General features: G+C 50.3%; 1 protein-coding gene across 1 annotated transcript in view; it reads left to right on the forward strand.

Annotated features, from left to right (window-relative positions):
- The window catches only part of LOC113920137 (transforming acidic coiled-coil-containing protein 2), a 147510-nt gene that overhangs the window by 18982 nt on the left and 104877 nt on the right, over positions 1-23651 (forward strand). The window contains 1 exon segment of the mRNA XM_035724144.1: positions 20903-21028. Within this exon segment, the coding sequence (XP_035580037.1) occupies positions 20903-21028 (126 nt within the window).

The following is a 23651-nucleotide window of genomic DNA, read 5'->3' on the forward strand; positions in this document are numbered from 1 at the left end:
CCCTGAGGTCTGCCTTGCTGCAGAAAGAAGGGCCTTAAGGTGCGGTGAGGTCCTGGGCGGACGGGCTGAGGGAGGCTGGTCCCCGAGGAGGGGACTCTTCTGCCAGGACAGGGCCAAGGTGGCAGTGATGAGCCGTGGGGCTGAGAGTCAGCCCAGCTGGGATGGGGGAAGCCCACCGTCAGGGCAGGGAATGGGGAAGACTCTGTTTCCTGCCCTCAAGCAGACCACACTCTGGTTCAAGAGACAGCACGCAGGCATTAAAAGATTAAGACAGCTCAGGGCCCTAATCGTCTTTGCCTTTCATTTGGTAATTGTTGTAGGTGGCCTCCAGCACTTATCTGGAAGGTATTCTCTGGGAGGCAAGGAGTTTGTCACTTCTGTCCTCACCTCTCTCCCAGGACCTAGGAGGACCTAACACACTGCAGGTGCTCGAGAAATATTTGTTGAATGAGTTGATCATAGACTTTGTTATCACAAAATGTTCCTAGGTATAGTCAAGAACAGATTTAATTCTTATGACCTAGAACATTCTATTTCTCTTCGTCCACTTCCCTTCTTTTCTTAGCTCAGTGTTTCAGCCATGTTCTTTGGGAGTGTACCATCTTGAAGACTTTGACCTTATCTGCAGGCCTCTTGTATCATTACCTACTTACTATTTTTCCTTATACCGCTTCATTTGTATTTCAGTGTATTACTTTGTTTTGTCCTAGGTAATATCTGTGAAGTTATGGTCTTGGTGTGCTAATTATGTTTCTTTCCTAATATGCTTTAAATGCGTAACTATTAAAATATCCTCATATGAGAAATCTGAGTATGGTAACACCTCCTTGTCCTCTAAAACTCTGCTCAAGTATTCCCTCTTCTGGAAAAATCTCCCCATACTTCCTGCAGGGCTGATTCAATATTCCCTTTCTGCCTATGTCATGTAGGAGCCACTCCCTCATCTGACTGCAGGAGTGAGCACGAGGGATCTGACTTTGCACAGGGCCCCCTCATAGCAGGTGTTCAATAAGCGATTTTGATCGACTGAATGAAACTCCTTGAGTCTACAAAAACGTACATTGCCTGGCTACATGTGGGTGCCCTGTTATCCTGTGAGGACAACATGCTATCATTCAGGGACCTGGTGTTTCGGAGCTTGCCCTCGGGGGCCCATCAACAAGACAGCTATATGAACTTCCATTTCGACTCACACCCCCAGCAAAGAGCTAGTGTGTTCTTTGTCCAGGGAGACATCACGTCCTCTGCATCAGTGAACCAGCCAGCCCTGCAATAGTTCTAGTCTCTGGCCTTGTTTCCCAGATTTCTCCATGTATCAGACTGTGGCACTGGCAATCCAGGGAGGGGGCTCTTGGTCCAGTGGGATAGAAGCAAGTCCTCAGATAGAATGGAGGTTCCTTTCAGTCTACTGAAATAACTTCTAATACACACACTCTCATTCTTCCTGCTCCAAATGCCAATGCACCTGGTGTCTGCTCGTGTTCTCGGTTCTGCATGCCTGCCCCTTGCCTCTCCAGCATGAGTCCATCTTTCCTGTCTGATACATGTTGATATCCCCGTAAGCACCTGGAACAGTGATTGTGGATGCTTATGAATATTTTATTAGTTTGCAGGTGTTTATGTGTCAGGCAAATTTGGGCACAGGTTTCTGGCCCAGATTCCCATTTTCATGTGCCTTGTCACTTCTTAGCCAAAGCTAAATACTGTTGCCACAACAGAATATGAAAGGAACTACAAACACATAGCAAAGCCTTCTTTAGTGCTCAGGGCTGGGGGCATTTCCTAGACACCAACTTGCCTCTTGGATTCCAGAAGACTCCCTTGGCAAATGATCTCCCATCTGCTCTGTGGTTTTTCATTGCTTTCTGCAGCCTTAGGTCTAGTATCTTCCAAAAGAGCACTTCCCAACATCCCAGTGGACAGTTCCTTCGGGATGCTTTTGGCGGCAAGGAACAGACAGCCCAATGCAAGACAACGTCAACAATAATCGGTCCACCTGGCAGGGAGTCCAGAGACAGGGCACTTTTAAGGTGGAGTGATTCACTAGGACATTTCATCTTCCCTTCTGCCCACATGGAGTATGTTGGCAGACGTCCCCTTCATTGTTTCAAGCTGGCTGCAGCAGCCCCCAGGCATTGTGCCCTCAAGACGATGCCAAGAAGCAGGAGGACATCTGGACAGGAGATATGCCATCTTGTGTTTTCTCTAAAGAGTGAGGGAAATGACACCATAAGCCCAGCTGACTTCCCTTCCTTTCTCACTGGTGAAGGGTGTGTCACGTGACCACACCTGCACTCATTATTTGAATATAAGCAAGTAAGTCAATGAGGAGAGGGAAGAGCAGTTTTGGAGACAACCAATGACTCCTGCCACAAAACTTTAGTTTCAGAGTTTCTCCAAGTGTGGTTTGGAAAGCATCTCCAACCAGAATCTGCTTGCTGCTAAAATGTACGTTCTTGAGAACCACCCCCCTTTCCTGGCCTCCTGAACCAGAATCTCTGGGAGCATTTTAACAATAACCCAGTGAGTCTTAATGTGCACTGAGTTTCAGACCGTGGGTCTGGTGTTTGTGGTTGTCTCTCATTAATATTTACAGATTGTAGTTGGTCCTTTATCAGGGAGCCTGCGAGAGCAAAAAAATAAAGAGTTAGCCTTCAAAAATTCTCTTCCCAGCCCTTGCCTTTTGGAGATTCAAACAGAAATATTAACTGATACAATGATGATATCTAGGATTTGTTTCAAAATAATCCGGGTAGCAGTGGGGACGTGAGCAATGTGAATGAAACAGAATTGGCCACGATTTGATAATATTGAAACTAGGTAATATACATAGGGTTCATTATACTGTTCTTTTTACTTACATTAAAAAAAAAAATCTCCTTTCAGACACCTGCTGTGTCACTATGCAGCCTTTGACATGGGGTGTGTCACTCTCCTTGAGACTCAGGTTGGGATCTAGGAGCCCAACAGCACACATTCTTTCCCAGAAAGCAGCATTTGCACATTTTCATTTCCCCTGCTTCTCTCCAAATGAACCTTTGCTCCAAACAAGGTCTTATGCGGAACCCAAAGGTATGACCCATAAAAGTGCAATTGTTGTGGTTACAGATGCTAACGGGTGCCTCCTGGGCAGCCTTTATGGTCACTCCAAAAACCCCAGGACTCCAGAAGACAGTTTAACAGTGACTGCGCTAGCGTATTGCAGACAACACTCATACAGATTACATTTCTGTTGAGGCCTTGGCCTTGTCCTCAGACCCAAGAAATTCTTACGGTGTGAAGATTCAGTCGTGGATGCAACTACTAAGGCACCTGCTTCCTGCCTGTGATTCAGTCTTTTCCCGGAGATTCCATGGATCCCAAGCCAGAGGGCACAAACATGCATCTCCCCTCCTATCGGCAGTGTGGTGTTACCCTGACCCGGAGCAGGAAGAGACAGGCCATGCATATTTACTGTAGCTTCAGGTTTACTATCTGGACAGCATGTCTGGCTGTGGTTGGGACCAGAGCTGGGTGGGTCGGCGGAGAGTTTTCGGTGTGGATGCATCTCTGTCAGGGAGCGGGATTTGACTTTCAATCCCCTGTGATGTTGGGAGCTCTTGACTTCATCTTTTAATGAGTATGTCCTACGCTGGACCATGGCTCTGTGTGCCTGCTGGCTACCTAACCCCACTGCACTGTTTGAGTATGGAGATGCCTTGGAGAAGGGCTGGGGGCAATGAGTGATCTTAGGCTCTTATGTCTCTATTCCTAGAATCCAAGATACTTTCATAAAATCCTTCAAAGAAGAGTCATTCATGGTAGTAACCAGATACCTACTGTATCCAATTCCTATCGCTGTTGTGATAAATTACCACCAAGTGAGTGGCTTAAGACAATACAAATTTATTTTCTTACAGTTCTGCAGGTAACACATCTGACATGGGTCTTGCTGTACTAAAATCAAGGTGTCAGTAGGGGTGTGTTCCTTTCTGGAAGCCGGAGGGAAAAATCCATTTCCTTACTTTTTCCGCTGCCACATTTGTTGGCTCACGGTGCCCTTCCTCCACCTTCAAAGCCAGCACAGCATCGTCACATCTTTCTTTGTCTCTGCTTCCTCTCTTCCTGACCTCTTCTCTTCCTCTTTCACTTCGAAGGACCCTGGTGATTACATGGGGTCCACCTATAATCTAGGATAATCTTCCTATTTTAAGGTCAGATGATTAGCAACCTTAATTCCATCTACAATCTTAATTCCCCTTTGCCTTGTCAATTAATATATTCACAGACCATGGATATTAAGCTGTGGACATCTTCAGTGGGGGGACATCATCCGGCTGACCACACCAGTGGGTTTCAAAGCATAGTAGTAGCTTCCTTTGTCATGAAAGATATGCATCCCGCAAGGAGGGGCTGTTGCAAGTGAAAGGGATGGCACCGCAAATGCATCTTTGTTCTTGGCTTAATTGGAGTGTTTGAGCTTAATAAGGTAGACAGTGGGGTTTTTTTGTTTGTTTTGTTTTGTTTTGTTTTGACCATAGATGGGCATGACCTGGAAGTTAGGGCACAGGACATAGAAAAGAAAAAAAAAAGAAAACCTGGGCATTCCAGTTCTTACTGTACCAACAGCGGATGGTATACGTTTAAGCAAATTAGCCTATTTTGGTCTCAGTATCACATTTGTGAAATGGGTCCATTAATACTCATTGTGAACAAGGAATCGACTGAAATGTCTATCAGAAATGTGGCTCTTAGAAGCATGGTGTTTAAAAAAAATTTTAGTGGAAGGTAATAGAAGTAAATTTCTTTATTCTTCATGGAATTCTCATTTAGGGCCATTAAGCCTTGGGCGTGTTTCTTTAAGAGGAAGAAAGGAAGCGTTGAGTCATTTGTGAGTCTCTGGCCCTTTGGCCCCTGCATATAAAATATAGCAAAGCTTTCTTGAAACCAAACTTAAAATAGGAAGCCTGGCATCCACATACAGCCACAGGCTCTTCTTAGTTCTTTTCCTTCTTCTTTCTGCCTAGCTGCAGAAATAGCCCGAGGAAAGGTGATACTTTGCAGTGGGACCAGGGGCAGGTAAGCGCCACTTCTGGGTAAGAGGTCGATGTTAGCAGAGGAGTTGATGTGGGGCCCTAGAAGGGAAAAAAATAAAGTCAACAACTTCAGATAGAAACAGGCTCCCTGGAAATATGGCAGCGGGAAGCGGTTTGGGTTTATAGTCTCTGCCTACTTCAGAGGGTGCAGCAGCCCAGGAGAAGGCACATCAAGTTTTGCAAACTGTAGAGCACAGCGCAGTCTAAGGCTCTGTGGTGAAGCAGTGTTAGGTCGACGCAGAGGAAGAAGGAAGAGTCAGAATTTGGCTCCAGGAACTAGTGCGGCACCATTTCGCCCCCACCTTCTTTTCGGGGGGCCTGCTCCCCACTCCCAAGCGTGTGTGGATCGCCGCGTTGGGACACATGGCCCGCGCTTGGCCTCCCGCGTTTCGCACGGTGCCTTCCCCGCGGTTGCCCCGCGTAGTGGGAAGCGCGTGGAAAAACTCAGACCTGTAACAAGTGGTCATGCCTCGGAGACTCCTGGAAGCAGCCCGCCGTGCGTTCGGGAGCAGCGGCGGGGCGGCGCTGCGGCGGGGGTCAGGCTGCGCCCGTCCCCGGCTGGCTGCGCGGCCGCCGGGGCCCCGGGGCTCCCGGGCGCGCCGCCGCCGGCCCCGCGCATTCCTGGCCCGGGAGGAGAGCGCGGCGGGCGCCCTGCGCGAGCAGCTGGCTGCGCGCGGGCCCTCGGAGCGCCGAGAGCTGGGGGAGGAGCCTGGCCCGGCCGCCGCCGCGCTCCCAGTCATTGGCCTTTTGTGCTGCAACTTTGCCCGACCCTCGGGGGGCCGCGCCGCCCCCGCGCCCGCCCCGCGCCGTTGCCCCGGGAAAGTTTGCGTCGCCGGGCCCGGCCGGGGGGTGGACTCCGCGCGCCGCCGCTCGGCTCGGGCAACTCAGCCGCTCGGGGCTCTTTGGCAGTCGCGTCCCCGAAGGAAGGCGACTCCGCGCGAGCCATCCGCGAACGCCCCGGGCCGGTAAGTGAGCCGCGGCCACCGGCGGGCGGGCGTCCGGGGTCAGGGAGGAGACGGGCGTCCCCAGGACCTTGGCCGCCAGACAAAGGCGTGCTAGAAGTGATAGCCGAAGCTCACTTGATCTTTCCCCAGGAGGCACTGGCTAAGGGCAGGAGAGAGGCGAGGCACGCATTTGTGTCCCCTGCTGGCAGAGGAGTGTGTCTGCGGGGCAGCTGGCGGGCCCGGGGCGTGTGCCGGGGAGGCTCGCTCCGTCCGTGAGACCGTTCGGGGTGCGCGCCCGCGGCTGGGGTCCCCGCCCAGGGTCGAGGTCTCCGCCCGCGGTTGGAGTCTGCGCGTGTGCCCGGGTCTTCGCCCTAGCTGGGGTCCCCGCCCGCTGTTGGGGTCGGTGCCCGGAGCCGCGGTCCCCGCCCATAGATGGAGTCTCCGCTTGCAGTTGGGGTTCGGGACCAGGGTCCCCGCCCGTGGCCCGGCTCTGCGCCACCCCCTTGGGGGCTCCTTCAGAGTTCGAGCGGTGCCACCTGGTGGCGCGGGGTCACCCCCGGCGGTCCACGGCGGCGCGTGGATGAGCCATAAGACCGCACTGCATTTCCTCCAAGTTAGGGACTTTTAAATTCTCGACTAGTTACGTCAGCGGGGCCGAGCGCACTTCAGGGCTCCGGCGAGCACGTGACCCGCGGAGCTTCCCCTGGGCGTCCTTGACTCCCTGGCCCCGCGGCGTGACTCTTCCTTGGCCTCTGCAGGTCCTGGAAAAGTGACTTCAAAAGTCCTGATTGCCTGCACAGGCTGCGGCTCAGGTCGTGTTTGTTGTACGGCTCAGCGCTTGTCTTGGCTTACAGTGGCATCGTCAGCATCATCATCCCCTTCACGCCGTTAGCCTTGTTATCTTCTGGCTCTGTCAGTTGCTAAGGACAGGACCTTGTGCGCGGGGGGCGGGGGGGGGCGGCGTTAAATACAGCGGAGATAGACTTTGTTTTTTTTTTTTAAAGATTTTATTTATTTATTTGAGAGAGAGAATGAGAGATAGAAAGCACGAGAAGGAAGAGGGTCAGAGGGAGAAGCAGACTCCCTGCTGAGCAGGGAGCCCGATGCGGGACTCGATCCCGGGACTCCAGGATCATGACCTGAGCCGAAGGCAGTCGCTTAACCAACTGAGCCACCCAGGCGCCCCGGAGATAGACTTTGTGAGAAAACGTGTCCTCAGGCATCGGTGGGCTGGGGAGGCGCGAATGGAAGCTTCGGGAAGGGCAGCCAGGGGGCCGGGTTAGCGTGCCCACAGTGTGTGCAGGGGTGCAGGCGGCTGTCCCGCCCCCCTGCCCAAACGGTACTGGACAATCGAGGGCCCTCGTGCTGGTTTCTGTCAGTTTTATGCCAGAAGAGGGCGGAGCTTTGTTAGAAGGCAGAGAACGCTCTGTTCTTATTTCTCTGGGATTCGCTGTGAAGCCACATTTCAAAAGCTGTTTTCATTGTAGTATTTGGAAGTGACTTTGGAAACGTCTGGGGCCATGTCCTGAGGCTGGTTTCATCTGTGGCTTCATCCACTCTGAATCACTTACATGTTTTGAAGTTGAGTCTTCACCATTGTTCTCAGGGGCCTGGTTTGAAGTCGGTGGAGCTGGAGGAAGGGTTTGCTGGGGCTTGGGGAATGGGCTACCGCCCAGCCTCCAGCCCTGGGCTCTCTCATCGGAGCTCAGGCTGGGAGCTCTTGGAGAGAATAGGGCCGGTTGTGCTGGGCAGGTGAGTCCCTTGGGGCTCCTTCTCACAGGCTCTGCCCTGGGCTCAGGCATTCTCCTTAGAGGAGGGCCAGAGCAGGAAATAGGTCAGGAACTGCCCTCATCCAGATGCCACGGCTGCCTCTGAGCTACCCCGAGCCTCTTTTACAGCTCCTGCACTGGCACTAGTCCCTCATGTAAAGGTAGGCCGGGCACCAGGGAGGGCGACCCCCACACAGACATCCCTGCTTGTGGAGATCCAGGGAACAAATGTGCCCGCCTGGGAAACCAGCAAGGAACTGGCCTCTGGTCTCCCTGTTCATCTCCATCCTTTTTGTTTCTGAGTTTGAGCACTTAAAAACTCTTAAAACTTAAAACACTTAAAAACGTAAATATCTTAGCTGGAAGGAAACTTAAAGATCAAAGTTGCATGTTATAGATACCCAAAGGGAGACTCGGAGAAGTCCAGCGTCACATGTGAAGGTGGGACTCTAACCCAGGATCCCAGGCACCTGGCGCGGTGTTCTCTCAGCTAAGTCCTGAGGCCTCCGTGGTCTCATCCTGCTTTGTATTGTGGTTATTTATGTTTGTCATTTCTATGGAGACAGGCACTGCTTGAGGGAGGACCTGCCTAGTTTGCAGTACACGGCATAAGAGTGACATGGGCCTGGGGGGCTGGTCAGTGGTTGAAGTGAGTAAGACACAGTCTCTGCTTTCAAGGAGCAGTGTGTGTGTGTGTGTGTGTGTGTGTGTGTGTGTGTGTGTGTGTGTGTGTGTGTGTGTGTGTGTGTGTGTTTTCTCCTGGGACTCAGGTCCACAGCCAAAAGCAGACGGTTCTTGTACCTTTTGCACAATGAGGAGAAGGTCTAGCAGGCTGGTGATAGAGTCTCTGACTCTTCCTGGCCAGAGGAGCAAGTCAAAAAAGGAGAAGACCACAGAGCTGGGTGCCCGGGTCTCTCCTACTGTGACTTGTGACCAAGGCGTGTGACATCTGGCTCGGGGGCTGGGTTTTGTCTCTCCCCCACCGAGGTCACCGGTCCCTTGTTTATAACCTCGGGAATCATTTCTACAGCAACTCCCTGAGCTTGACAAAACGGCCCATGGATTATGGAACCGTTCAGGAGAAAGGAAAGGCAGGAAGAAGATGACCTGGCAAAACAAAAGTTTGTAGGGAGGTGGCTCTAAAAATAGAAAGGGCAAACAAAATGTGCCGGGGCCTCTAGAGCAATGATCTGCAGTGGAGGTTTCATTACAGATATCTTGGGGATCAGCTCTGTCCCCCTTCCCTTCCTCTCTGGCCCTGTCTGGTCTATGCCTTCAGTCTGGCGCTCGGCAACGGTATTCAGTGTGGCCAATTCAGAGAAAGCAAAGTTCCCAAGATGGGTTTTCCCTGGGATGGGAGAGGCAGTACAGACAAAGCTCCCAGTTTTGAGACTGAGCTCCTATATTTGAGTCCCTGCCCCAGCCCTACCAGCTGTGTGCCCTCGGGCAGGTCACTAACCGTCTCTGAGTCCCGACTTCCATCTCCTAATGGTGTGGACACATATCCACGTATCCTTGCCCGCTTGACTCTCAGGATTGTGGGGGCAAGTGCCATCATGTGCCCGCAAATACTGGCAAACTGTGAAGTGCTGTGCACACAGAAGGGTCTGGTTCTATTTTCACCTGGTTATGATCAAAAGGATTTGATTAGGGGAGGTGGAGTTCCTAAGACCTCCGAGAGCTTATTTTTATTGGTATTATTTTTAAGTGGAAATGAGGAGGTGTGCTCGTAAGCAGGGTTCTCTTTTATTTGGAAGCCGGCTCTCCGGCCCCCTGTTTTGCCCATCCTCCCATTTAATTGCTCATTTATAGTTTCCCCAGGAAACAAGTAAAAATAAAAGAATAGGAAACTCCCTTCAGTTCTGCTCACAGAGAGCAAATCTGGGGGAAACACTGGAAAGAAGTAGTTGCTGTACCGGCTCGTGTGCAGATTTGGCCGTTTCTGGTCCCGCTCAGCCCCGTCTCCTGGTGGGCTCGCATCCACGTGGGGCCTCGGAGACCCGGGAGCCCCCTGCTGTGTCATTCAGAGCACGTGGTTACACTCCTGAGGGCAAGGGGCTGGCTCACATCATGCCAGTTCTCCCAACGGGGCCCCTTCCAAGCTGAGAAGAGGTAGTAGGAGGTTGGCTCATGCCTGGGGCAGGAGCATCTTTTCCTTCCTTCTTTTATTCCTCTGATCCTCGGCTTTCCATGGCTGCCTGCCGTCCCCCGCCTCTTTCCCACTAAGCAGGCAAAGGCCCGATGTCACCTTGCATGCCTTCACTGCAGTTTGCTCACCTGTGAGTTACCTGGCCCAGGAAGTTGCATCTGACAGTTCCCTGTGTCGAGCTCTAGTTTGTTTGGTGGTCAGCCATGTGCCAGGGTCTCTCTGCTCCAGGGTCGACAAGACCCTGCCTCATCTCTCCTGCTGTCCCTGGGCAGGAGTACCGCGCTGGGCAGAGCCCATCTCCTGGCTTCTAGGGCCAGTGGTTGTCTGCTCTGGTCCCCCATCTCTGGAACCACGGGGTGTCCGCCTTTACTCCTCGGACAAGGTCTAGACCTCATTGCTTTCTGTGTGTAGGGAGAACCATCGGGGTTAATTGTGCAACTCGTGTAGTTTTGGAAGCAGAGAAAAATCTGTGACCATCAAAGGAAACCGAGGACCCAGCAAGGTTTTAAAAAACCAACAACTAAACTTTTGTCTTGTCTGTGTCAAAACACTCCAGGTGTTCATGCAGACTCCGATTTGTTTGTGAGCTGGGATGCCTGCTCTGGGCTCAAAAAAATTAGAGAGGGAGCCGTCTCTGGCCTGAATTAAGGGGAGCCAGGCAGCTCTGGTGGCGGCAGCTGCTGACATCTTTGTGTTGTTGCTACTTTCCAAGCGTCCATACAGTCAACACGTATTTAATTGAACACCTACTGTCTGGTGAGGACCTATTAAGAGATTGACGCCGTGCTGTACAGATGCTTTGTGCTCTGCTTTCTTTTAACAATCCTTCCGAGTTACACAATTTGTCCCCATTTCACAGGGTCAGAAACAGGCTCAGAGAGGTTAATGAACTTGCCCAGGGCTCCAAATGGCTAGGAAATGGCAGAGTCGGATTCAGGCTCAGCTCGGTCCTGTCCAGAGCCTGTACTGTCTTTACCACATTCGCTGCCCGCCCACCCCACGGATGACTTTGTTTGATCTCTGTGCCAGTGTTCTGGTGGAGTTGAGGCACAGTGGGTTCCCTGCACTGGCTTTCGGGAGGAGTAGGTCCCCTTGGCCGGGATCTTGACCCCAGAAGTGCTGGCCCATTTGGCAGGTGTCTTTTCTTGGCTTTGTCCCTTTGATCAGGGGGACTGCTGCATCATCACTCACCTGACCCTGTGGCTTTTCCCAGCACCTGGGTTTGGTAATTCCTTTATCTTTTGCAAAGAACAGTGGGTACTACCTCCCTGCCTTGTCCCTCCTGGAATGACTTCCTCCCCTTTGAGCTTGTCATCAACTGCTGTCCTTGGGCTCACTAACTGCACCCAGTGTGGGGTGTGCGATTGATAGCCATTTTTAAGGCGCGATTAAGTTGTATATGAGAAAAAGGTTCTCCCTCTGCACCTCCTCTCCACCACCAGGTCTCCTGGGAGCTGGAGCCTTGAGTCAGCGGGTTACCCCCTGCCTCCCATCCTTAAGTCCTAGCCAGGAACCTGGCCCCTGGCCAAGAGGGCACTACCCAGGGCTTCCTCCAAGCCATCCCTTTCAGCCAGCCCAGGGGCTGCCCCTCTAGAGCCTCAGGGTTTCCAGATCAGAAAAATCACTGAGCTAGAAGGGAACATAGAGGACGAACAGTTCAAACCTCCTTTTATGGAGGAGGCACCTGCAGCCCAGGGAGGAAAAGGTCTTGCCCAGCGGCCCCGTGCTGGCTGTTCACCTCCTTTTTGTGGGAAGGCAGACCCCACCAGGCTGCTTTGCTTGTCACTATTCATTGTACATCCCTGAGAGAGATGCTGCTTGCGCCCATGCATCCTGTCTGCCCGTGAGGGCTGGAGTCCAAGCAGAGGACGATGCTCAGCTCAGTGTGGCCCTGGGTAGAGTGACTTCCCTGCCCAGAGGCTCAATTTGCTCTTCGTGCAATGGGCTTCACGTTGCTCAAAGTGGCAAAGGCCCCATCCAGTGCCTGGCACATAGTGGGTGCTCATAAACATGGGTTCCTTTTGTTGCCACCTGTATTCATTCCAATCCCACAACAGTGCCCTGGGTGGGCGGTGAGGGGCAAAGGAGCAGCACGTACACCTCGGGGCGCACAGCTGGGCAGGGGAGGCAGGCGTGTGGACTGTGGACCTGCAGGGTGTTCTGTTGGGAAGATGGTGTACCCCACTGTGTTTGTAGTACTGATGCTGGGTCCTTCGCGGGAGGAAAGTTACGGGACTGGCCTCAACCCTCACCACTCCCTGGCCAGGCAGGGACTACCATTGCCTTCTTTGACAGATGGGGAAACTGAGGCTTGAAGGAGCCTTTCCACAAGGTCACACAGCTCTTTATTGCTGGAGTGGGGGCCCAGCCTCCAGCCCCCTGCCCCATCCTGCCTCTCAGGGAAGCGGGGAAGGGGCCTTATTTCTTCACTGACAAAGGCCCAGTACCGAGGCCCAGGGCTTACCAGGAGTGTTCAAAAAATGTTTGGCCCCGAAATATGAAAAGCACAGCTCACAACTGAAATGGACAGATGTTCCATGTTAAGCGTCTATAAAATGTCACAGAGTGTCACCCTCATTGTTGGAACTGTTACCTCTTTGATGCCATTGGCTTCTCTCCCTGTGGCTCTGTCCCTTGTGGCTCATTCGTCCCCGTCAGCTTTTCCCTTGCTGGCTCTGGGCTGGGAAGATGGCAGGGAACAAGGTGGAGGGTCCTCTCCTGTTGCTGGAGCCACGATCCCCCTGCTGGCCTGTCCCCTCTTCCTGCCCCACAGTGCTCCTACCCTGCCCCCCGCGGGCCTGTCCCCCCAGGGGCCTCTGCCACCTCCGCCTCCTTGTGCAGCTGAACTCAGAACTGTGGCGTGCCCGCTGGGGGAACAGCCGGGGCCACTCCGTGGGTCCCTATGATGAGGACAGGCTCAGTGGCAGAAGGCCCGGGTGCTCGCCACGCTGTCTCTTTGCCAAGGGACTTAATTCCGTGAGCTTCAGTCTCCTTTTCTATAAAATAAGTTGTCTGCCAACTACATAGGGGTGATGGAGAATCCTAAAACACACCATTTGGCGGAGATCTAACATACTATACAAATACAAGTAGCTGTGTATTTTCTTAAGTTATTTTTAAAAATTTTAGTATTTTTTTTTTAACTAAAGGCAAATCTTTAAATTGCTGGCCTTTCTTATATGGGAGTGGAAAATCTCTGTTCTCCCTGACATGGGATCTAGGATCTCTCAGACATGTTGCTTTTCCTGGAGTCTCATGGGAGATTCTTCCTGTTCTTAGCTCGAGCCAGGCCCCCCACGCTGTGGGGTTGCCTGGATCCTGTACTTTGGGGCCTGGGTTCAAATTCTGACCACTTTATACCCCTTCGAAGGGCTGGATGAGCAAGGGTGTGCACAACTCTTCACCCCATGCTCAGCACTTAACAACGTTTGCTGCTCTTATGATTATTTATTGTTATATTGTCAGTCCTTTTGTTGTACTTCTTTGCATTCGTTACAGCATTTAGTACATGCTAAAATATTATCATCAGTAAAAACAGTGTGCTTGAGACCTTCATCAGGCCCCTTATCTGTCAGGGGCTCATACTCCCCTGCCCGCAGGAACGGTGGAACTCTCTGGTTTTAGGAACCCTCTTATCAGTTGAGCCCAACTCCTGTACCTGGCCTTCAGGATTGCCGGGTTGCACCCATCCCACTTCATCATTTGCCAGATCACAAAAGAACATGTTGTTCTCCATAGGGACTAAAAAAGCAAAGCGTTGCTTGTCCTGAGCAGGTGGACGCCTGGTAAGCCCAGCTTCTCGAGGAGCGGCCGAAGCAGAGGTCAGGTGTATCCGCCCCTCGTGCCAGAGGACGAAGCTCTTGTCTCCGAACACCAAGGGGGAGACCCGAAGAGGATGCGCAGATGTGCCCCATATGTTACGTGCCTTTACCGTGGCTCCTACCCTTGGCCAGTTGGGTCATACCAAGCTCGCAGTGGACCAACAGTTCATAAAGATGTGCAATTCCAGAAGATTCCAGTTTGCTGATTTATGACAGGCTTTGCTTCTCTTTTTGAAAGCAGACTGAGCAGGTGTGAGCAGCATGGGGCTGTACCTCAGCTGTGTCGTTGAGAGCTGCCCCAGTGTTTTCCAGAGTGTGCTGCATAGCTCCCAAGGGGCCTTGCCTGGAGCCTGGGTGCTGCCTGGTCATTTTTTTTTTTTTAAGATTTTATTTCTTTGAGAGAGAACGAGAATGAGAGATAGAGAGCACGAGAGGGAAGAGGGTCAGAGGGAGAAGCAGACTCCCCGCTGAGCAGGGAGCCCGATGTGGGACTCGATCCCGGGACTCCAGGATCATGACCTGAGCCGAAGGCAGTTGCTTAACCAACTGAGCCACCCAGGCGCCCCCTGCCTGGTCATTTTAAGACCTATATATTAGAAAAAAGGAAAAGTAGCACATCAAAACCACAGCCTCACTGATGTTATTACTTAGATGGTGAATATTCTTTTAAATTGAACAACTGACTTCATCGAAAGATAAATATTAAGGTATTATGTACGAGGGAGGCATGCGGTTAGTTAATAATGTGGTTTTCCAGCCAATTAGATACTCAAAACCTGAATCAGCTTTGCCATCTCCCCATCTCCTCCCCCGACCCCCCACACCTGGTGTCGGGCGGACATCATGAAGCCTCCCGCACAGCAGATCCCAGCTCTTCTGCAGCTGCCAAGACCCCATCCAGTGTTACCTGGCACCTGGACCACTCCTTGGCTCGGCTCACATTTCTTCTCCCAGTTATTCTCTGCTCTGGAACATAGCGCTGTCTCCCAAATATTCTGCTGCTCCCCTGCTCATAAATCTCGGATGCTCCCCCTTGCCGCCCAAACAACAGATTGTTGGCCTGACTTTTGAGACCTTCTCCAAGCTGGCCTGGGGTCTGCAGGGGTGGGTCTGCAGCTCCCCTTCCTGCTGGCCCCATCGCACGCCCTGCTGTGTCCTCTAGAACCCAAACTGAGTTCTGGGGTACTGGGGTGTGGCTGTTTGCCCGCATGCCTTTGTCCAGGACGTTGTTGTTTCTGAAATCATTTCCAACTTACAGAAAAGCCACAAGAAGAGTAGCATATTCCCATGTTCCCTTTGTCCAGGTGCCTCATGTTGACACTTCATCACGATGTGCTTGGTCCTTCCCTGTATTATCCTCTCTCTTTTTCTGGATCATTTGAGAGCCAGTTGCAAACACGAAGCTGTCACGCTCCAAAATGCAAACCAAAATAAACACTTCAGTGTTCCTCTCCCCAAAACAAGGACGCTCCAGAATGAGACCAACACAACCATGCAGTCGGGAAATGGATGCACCAGGCCACCATACCCCTAGTCTTCAGAACCCATCCAGACTTATCAGCTTGTCCCCTTTTCCATCCGATCCAGGACTCAGTCCTAAAGCATGTGTCATATTCGACTGTGTGCTTGTGGACTCTCTTCAATCTGGGAGAATTCCCCGGTCTCTCGTTGTCTTTCGTGACCTTTAAGAGTACAGTTCTCTCATTCTGGAAAAATCCCTCAACCTATGTCTGTCCAGAGTTTTCTCATGACCTGACTGGCTGGCCATTCTGCTCAGGCATCGCACAGAAGCGATGCGGTGCTCTTCCCAGCGGGTCATGTCCCCGAGCACAGTGTGATGACCGTCCCACCATCAGGGATGGTAGTCCTGGTCAGCACCTGGCCAGGTTGGCGCCCACCTGGCTTCTCCACCATCAAGTGGATCCAAGACCACACAATGTCCTTTACTTCTTTAAACCGCCCACCTGCCTCAGCATCCTTTGATGGCTGCCTGAAATGACTACTACTCTGGTGGCCCTTGAATGGTGATTTGGCTTTCATCATTCCTCCTGAGTTTCCAAGTTGGCCTTGTACTGGAAAGAGGAACTTTTCCTTCTTCTTCTCTTGTGCATTTGTGTGTCTTTGTGTCTGTGTGAACTCATGAGTTCTTACTTTACTTGATGGGTTGTAACTCATTAGTGTCTATTTTTTTTATGCCCTCGTGGTCCCAGATTTGGCCAGCAGCAGCCCCTTTGAGGTAATTCTTAATGTCCTTTTGACTGACCTCTCTCCGCAGAGGGAGCTGGGAAGCAGAGGTATGTGTGTGCCCACACACTCACCCCTACACCTAGTTCTGTGTTTTTCTCATTCCTCTGATTGCAACACAGCTCAGGGAGTGCTGGAGCCTAATCACCGTTTGTGTTTGGCAAATCCTCTGACTGTGAGGACCTGGCTTCCATTACCCTTGATAGGGCTATTTTTCTGTTACCCTCCCTGTAGGTAACACAGGGACAGCCTCTGTCCCCTCTCCTGTCACCTTCCTTGCCTTGTCCACGGCAGGGGAAGAGAAGCCTAATGGCTTTCCCTCTGAACCATCAGAGAGAGAGGAGGGAGAAGCTTTTTTTCATCTGGAAAGCTCTGCACTCCTCTGTCTGTTAGGCACTTTGCTTGCCCCGCCCCTCAGGGGGCCTTTCCAGATGGCCCCGCCTGAGAGAACCCTGTTTTTCTAAGGCAATTTGTTCTATCAGCACCCTTCACGTTTCTCTTTACTTTAGACTTTGAACTTGCCGTGCTCTTGATTAGCCTGTCAACTCTGGAGTGTGTGATCCCTTTTCTTTTTTAAGCCACTTTATTGAGGTATGATTGACACATAAAACGCTGGACCTATTGACTGTCTGCAACTCGATGAGTTTGGAGCTGAGTACACACCTGTGACACCCTCATCACCGTCAAGGCGTAAATGTGTCCATCACCTCCCAGACTTTCTTCCCTCTCTCATTATTGGTATTAATTGTGATTATTATTCAGTGATTCCCAGGAGATTCAGCCTGGGGCTCTTCCTGGGGCACGGATTCTGTGTGTAGAGCTGAGGTGCTGGCTTTTTAGACCAGAACGGGACTGCCTTCCTTTCTGAAGCCAGATCCTCTCTGCCTCCATCTCTGAGGGTGACTCATGTCCCTTTGGAGAAGCACTTGTTGATGCAAGCGTCCCTCCCTGACATTCCAGCGGAAAATCAACCCTTTGCTGGCCTGACTAAATTTATAGTGGGCTGGTCCTGGCAGCTGGTGGAAGCAGCTGGTGGTTAAAATCTCGGACAGATTTTTTTTTTTTCCTCTGAAAAATATTTCAGTCACTCTAGTCTGAGCACCACTCCTGGTAGAATTTAGAAACCATTTATAGCCTCTTGCAGTTGGTCCAAGAAGAGCTGCTTTGTAAGAATCCCTCCACTCACCCAGAAGTCAGCTCTGCCCCCTTTGTAGCCATCTGGAACATAGCTGGGTCTCAAAGAAGTAAGACAAAAGGGCCTTCGAGCTGCTGGTACAGTGTGAATTTGACAATTTATTTTTTAGGAATTTCATATGGTTCAAGCTAACGTGTATATATACACATACACTTATTTTAAAAATTATTATAATGATGTATGGTTTATAAACCTTTATCAGTGCTTATTAACTCTTGATTTACACACTATTCTAACACCCTCAGCCACGTGTCTTAGTCTGTGCTTGAGAAGCAGAGAACCGAAGGCAGAAAGTAGAGCAGAATCAGGTGAGTTAGCAGAGGTGCTGGCTGACAGCCTGCGAGTGAGGGGCAGGACTGAGTTGGGAGAAATCCTTGGGGACTGTGCAGTCTAGGAACCTTCGCTTTTACAGATGGAAAAGTCACCTGGCTGAGATCCCAAGGTGGGGCCGGCCTAGAACCCAGCCCTCTGGACTCTTCATGTACCATTGTGCTCTTGGTGCCATAGCATACTTCCTGACTTACGTCATAGTCACTCAAGATGCCGGTTGTGTGTCATTAAGAAAACATTTCATTATGTTCAAGATTCTCTGTTCAGAAAATTCAGCGAAGTGTCCAATGTGCTTTCAAACATAATTCCTCCCAAAGAGTTAAAATAAAAATGCCATCTCATAGAATATGCAGGCAGATATCTGTTACCCCCAAATCCCCCCCCCCCCACCGGGACCTTCATTGTCCCCCGTGGTGCCTGATGAGTGAGGTGTGGCTGCACTTCTGCCTCAGGACGAGCCTGACACGTCTGGGTCCTATGTGAATACAAAAGTGGGCTTTACTCTGATTGTCCCATCTCTGAAAACTTTCCCTGAGTTACGTACAAACTGAAGTTGTTCCCTGTCACTTAAAATTGTCCTTATGTAGGCTTTCTTATTTATTTTGCTTATAAAAGCCGGGCACAGTCAGCACCGAACTAGAAAATAGAGATGAATCCAACAGGAGAAAACACTTACGGGGTGCCTGGCTGGCTCGGTCGGTGGAGCGTGTGACTCTTGATCTCGGGGTTATGAGTTCGAGCCCCGCGTTGAGCGTAGAGATTACGTAAAAATAAAATCTTAAAAAAAAAACACCAATGAGAGAGAATTACTGTTCACACGTTGGCACACATCGTCCCTCATTGCTGGGTACTCATTCACCCTGCTGCACACTTCTGCACATGTGTGTGTACGTATATATGTATATGCGCACAAACATTGATACACGCACATGAAATGTGGGTCATGCTACTGATAGTTTTAAAACCTCTTTCTAGTTAACGGTGGATACACTTAGCTCTAGGTATATGGAGATCTACCTTAATTTTTTTAAACAGCTGCCTATGAGTCCATTCTATAGCTGTGCCTTAGTATGATCAGCTGTCCCCTGTGGGGGGACAGTTTGCTTGTTTCTAGTTTTTTTTTTTTTTGCTGTAATGGTCACAGTTATGATCAGCATCTTTGCTCACATCCTTAATCATCTCCTTAAAATAAATTCTTGGAAGTACCATGACTGTGTTGAAGGAAACAAAGTCTTTTATGGCTTTCAGTGTGTGTTGCCAAAGCTCCTGGGTGATGTTTTTCCACTCAGTTTTTTGTTTGTTTGTTTGTTGGTTTTTTATGACTTTGGAAAGTCGCTAGTGCCTGTAGTTGAGGATTCTCCTCCAGGCCTGCTCCTTCCTTCTCTTCCCCTTGTCTTCATTTCTCTCCCTTGGGCATGGTCCCCGGTCTCTGGGATCTTGTTCTGGGGGATTTGGAATGATGGATGGGAACAGTGGAGGAGGAAGGGAACATCACAAGGTCCATGGGGATAAATAGTAAGGTGTGGACACAGGCGTGGGCTGGTCTAATCATATTTAAGACATAGTTTCAAGAAACTCACCCTGGGCCTCCCCGCCGCTCATTCATCTCAAGGCCAAGGGCAGCACTTGGATAGACATTTTGGACTAATTCCTTGGCTTAGGATCCAGTCCCTCGACCTCGCCTTGGGCTCTGGCTCCTGTCCACCTCTCCCCTTCCTAGTCTCTGTCATCCACACTCCTGCAACAGTGACCTTTTGCACTCATTGCTCCCAAAAGCTAAACTCCTTCCTGGTTCAGGGATTTCAGATAGGTGGCTTCCTTTACTACAGGCACTCTTCCTTTCTCTTACTCTTCAACCTCTGGCACACAGCCTGGAGTGGTGGTTTAAAACATGGCCCCTAGCGTCAGGCTTGGGTTTGTAACCCGGTTCTGCCCCTTACCAGCTGTGCAACCGAGGACAAGTTACTCGGCCTCTCTGTGCCTTGGTTTCCATATCCGTAAAACAAGGGTAATGAGAATACCCACCTCACAGGGCCGCTGTGAGGACCATATGTGGCGATACCTATGAGCACTTAGACTAACAGTTCCTGGCACAGGGGTCATTATCACTGAGCTGGGCTGGCTGGCCTCAGCTTATCACTCCACAAGGAAATATTCCCCTACTCCCACTGCCCCAGCCCAACATCCTGGTTTATGGCCTTAGCCATCTGTATCTGTCCTTCTTAGTGGTTACTGCAATTGTTACTAAATAAATAAACATTTAAAAAAACTGTCTGACTCTTGCCTAAGACTCTCAGCCCCACTAGCACGGCCCACCTCTTTCCTGTTCACAGGCTAAGAGTTGGTATGCAACCAGTATCCACTCAGGGAATGAAAGAGACGGTCCTGCTACTTACTGCCCAGAGCAAAGTTCATCAGAAAGACAAAGTCATGGTCCTCCCTGATGAACTAGTAAGACACACCTGATTATGGAAGGGGTTTCCAGCGGAGTGAGCTGATGCGTGACCAGTGTGTGACAGTGACCCGTGTCCCTCTGAACTTGCAAAACCTGCTGCTCTTGGAGGCTGTCTGGTGTCCACCTTCTCAGTGGATGAAGGGCCAGTGTTGTTTTTAAGTTTCAGGGCGCCTGGCCGGCTCAGTCGGTGGAGTGTGTGTGACTCTTGATCTTGGGGTGAGTTTGAGTCCCACATTGGGTGTAGAGATTACTTAAAAATAAAATCTTAAAAAAATTTTTTAAGCTTCTAATGCATATAGATCAAAACTTTAAAAAAAATAATGGGACGCCTAGGTGGCTCAGTCGTTAAGTGTCTGCCTTCGGCTCAGGTCATGATCCCAGGGTCCTGGGAGCGAGTCCCGCATCGGGCTCCCTGCTCCGCGGGAAGCCTGCTTCTCCCTCTCCCACTCCCCCTGTTTGTGTTCCCTCTCTCGCTGTGTCTCTCTGTCAAATAAATAAATAAAACCTTAAAATACAATTAAATGAATTACTAGAAAATGAAACAAGATTCACGGCCACGGTTTCTCAGCCTGAGCACTATTGACATTCTGGACCAGATAATTCTTTGTGGTGGGGCTGTCCTGTGCATCGTAGGGTGTTTCGCAGCATCCTGACTTTTATTATTAGATTCAACAGACAAAATTACTCAGTCAAGTTGCTTTGCGGGCTTCTAAACTTTCTCCGGGTTTCTGTGCTTTGTAACAAAGCCCTCCTGGCCTGGCGCCACCTGTGGGCCACACTTGGAGTAGCAGCAGACCCTGCACTTTGGGAAAGGGAGGCCCTGAAGCCCTGCTCAGGGCCCACATAAAATGTGCGATTCCAACACCTTGAAAACTTTCAGGAACATTTCTGAGCCTTGGTTTTTCCCTCTCCTCTCCCAGGTCACATGTAGCGGATGACGTCATCCAGCCAGCTATCCTTGAGGACCCGGAAAACCCACTGTTAGCTGCCTCTTCACACCATGGTGGTGCCAGCAGCCAGGTCTCCAGGGATCTGACAGCCCAGAGGTACATGGGGGCTGGGTCTGCATTTGGTGGTGAGACCCCGGGGCCCAGGCCCTGCGGCTGCCTCCCTCCTCTCCCCTCCCCTCGCCTGGTCGCCCACCCCTTCCTAGGTCTACATGCCCCTCCTACACAGGGCTAGGGCCCCTTCCTTAGGGAGCTCATGGGACACCAGGAAGACCCTGCCCCAACAGGCATTTTAAAGGTTTGTTCCCTTGTGATCTTCAAGGGCCCCTATTTAAAATAGAAGTCCTCTGGGAGAGAGGACGTGCTATTTATACCTTGCCAAGGAATGACTTAGTTAGCTGCCTCTGACCTCCCAGGACCCGAGCTGTGTTAGCTGCTTGTTTTGTCTTCTGGTGCTCGTGGGAGGAGAGAGGAGCCGGCAGCACAGCCGGGAAGGGGAGCAAGTCCTCGTGCCTTTGCTTGGCAAACGGGTTTGGCCAGCGGGGTCTTCCCTCACCTGCACTCCCTGCCCCAGCCACCCCATAGCAGTCACAGATGTCCAGGTCCACTGTGCTTATCCCCACTGGCGCTTACTCTGTTTAAACCAGGCTTGCTCAGAGTCAGCCTCAGGACTTGGCTCAGATGTCAGTACACGCGCATACACACTCTCATCTCTCTGCTCCTCCCCACCCGACTCCCCCATATGTATACATAGATGTTTATTTCATGTATATATACAGCCACATTTTTTCCAGTTTTATTGAGCTTTAATTCACATATGACATTGTTTAAGGTGTTATACACACATTTAATTTTGTTAAAAAATTTTACTTAAATTAATTAACATACAGTGTATTATAAGTTCCAGAGGTAGAAGTCAGTGATTCATCAGTTGTATATAATACCCAGTGCTCATTCCATCACGTGCCCTCCTGAATGCCCCTCACCCAGTTACCCCATCCCCCCCCACCTCCCCTCCAGCAACCCTCAGTTTGTTTTCTGTGATTAAGAGTCTCTTATGGTTTGTCTCCCTCTCTGATTTTCTCTTCTTTTATTTTTTCCTCTCTTCCCCTATGATCCTCTGTTTTGTTTCTTAAATTCCATATATAGTGAGATCGTATGATAATTGTCTTTCTCTGTTCGACTTATTTCTCTTAGCATAATACCCTCTAGTTCCAACCATGTCATTGCAAATGGCAAGATTTCATTTTTTGATGGCTGCGTAGTATTCCATTGTATATATAGACCACATCTTCTTTATCCATTCATCTGTCGATGGACATCTAGGCTCCTTCCACAGTTTGGCTCTTGTGGACATTGCTGCTATAAACATTGGAGTGCACGTACCCCTTCGGATCCCTACATTTGTATCTTTGGGGTAAATACCCAGTAGTGCAATTGCTGGATCGTAGGGTAGCTCTATTTTCAACTTTTTTTTTAATAATTTTTTATTGCTATGTTAATCACCATACATTACATCGTTAGTTTTTGATGTAGTGTTCCATGATTCATTGTTTGTGCATAACACCCAGTGCTCCACGCAGAACGTGCCCTCTTTAATACCCATCACCAGGCTAACCCATCCCCCCACCCCCCTCCCCTCCAGAACCCTCAGTTTGTTTTTCAGAGTCCATCGTCTCTAATGGTTCGTCTCCCCCTCCGACTTACTCCCCTTCATTCTTCCCCTCCTGCTAACTTCTTTTTTTTTCTTAACATATATTGCATTATTTGTTTCAGAAGTAAAGATCCGTGATTCATCAGTCTTGTACAATTCACAGCGCTCACCATAGCACATACCCTCCCCAATGTCTATCACCCAGCCACCCCATCCCTCCCACCCCCCACCACTCCAGCAACCCTCAGTTTGTTTCCTGAGATTAAGAATTCCTCATATCAGTGAGGTCATAGGATACATGTCTTGCTCTGATTGACTTATGTCACTCAGCATAACACCCCCCAGTTCCATCCACGTCGTTGCAAATGGCAAGATCTCATTCCTTTTGATGGCTGCATAATATTCCATTGTGTGTATATATCACATCTTCTTTATCCATTCATCTGTCGATGGACATCTTGGCTCTTTCCACACTTTGACTATTGTGGACATTGCTGCTATAAACATCGGGGTGCACGTACCCCTTTGGATCCCTACATTTGTATCTTTGGGGTAAATACCCAGTAGCGCGATTGCTGGATCGTATGGTAGCTCTATTTTCAACTTTTTGAGGAACCTCCATACTGTTTTCCAGAGTGGCTGCACCAGCTCGCATTCCCACCAACAGTGTAGGAGGGTTCCCCTTTCTCCACATCCCCGCCAACATCTGTCGTTTTCCTGACTTAATTTTAGCCATTCTGACGGGTGTGAGGTGGTATCTCACTGAGGTTTTGATTTGGATTTCCCTGATGCCGAGCGATGTTGAGCACTTTTTCATGTGTCTGTTGGCCATTTGGATGTCTTCTTTGGAAAAATGTCTGTTCATGTCTTCTGCCCATTTCTTGATTGGGTTCTTTGTTCTTTGGGTGTTGAGTTTGATAAGTTCTTTATAGATTTTGGATACTAGCCCTTTATCTGATATGTCATTTGCAAATATTTTCTCCCATTCTGTCGGTTGTCTTTTGGTTTTGTTGAGTGTTTCTTTTGCTGTGCAAAAGCGTTTTATCTTGATGAAATCCCAATAGTTCA

The sequence above is a fragment of the Zalophus californianus genome, chromosome 15 (genome assembly GCF_009762305.2).
Source record: "Zalophus californianus isolate mZalCal1 chromosome 15, mZalCal1.pri.v2, whole genome shotgun sequence".
Classification (NCBI taxonomy): Eukaryota; Metazoa; Chordata; class Mammalia; order Carnivora; family Otariidae; genus Zalophus; species Zalophus californianus.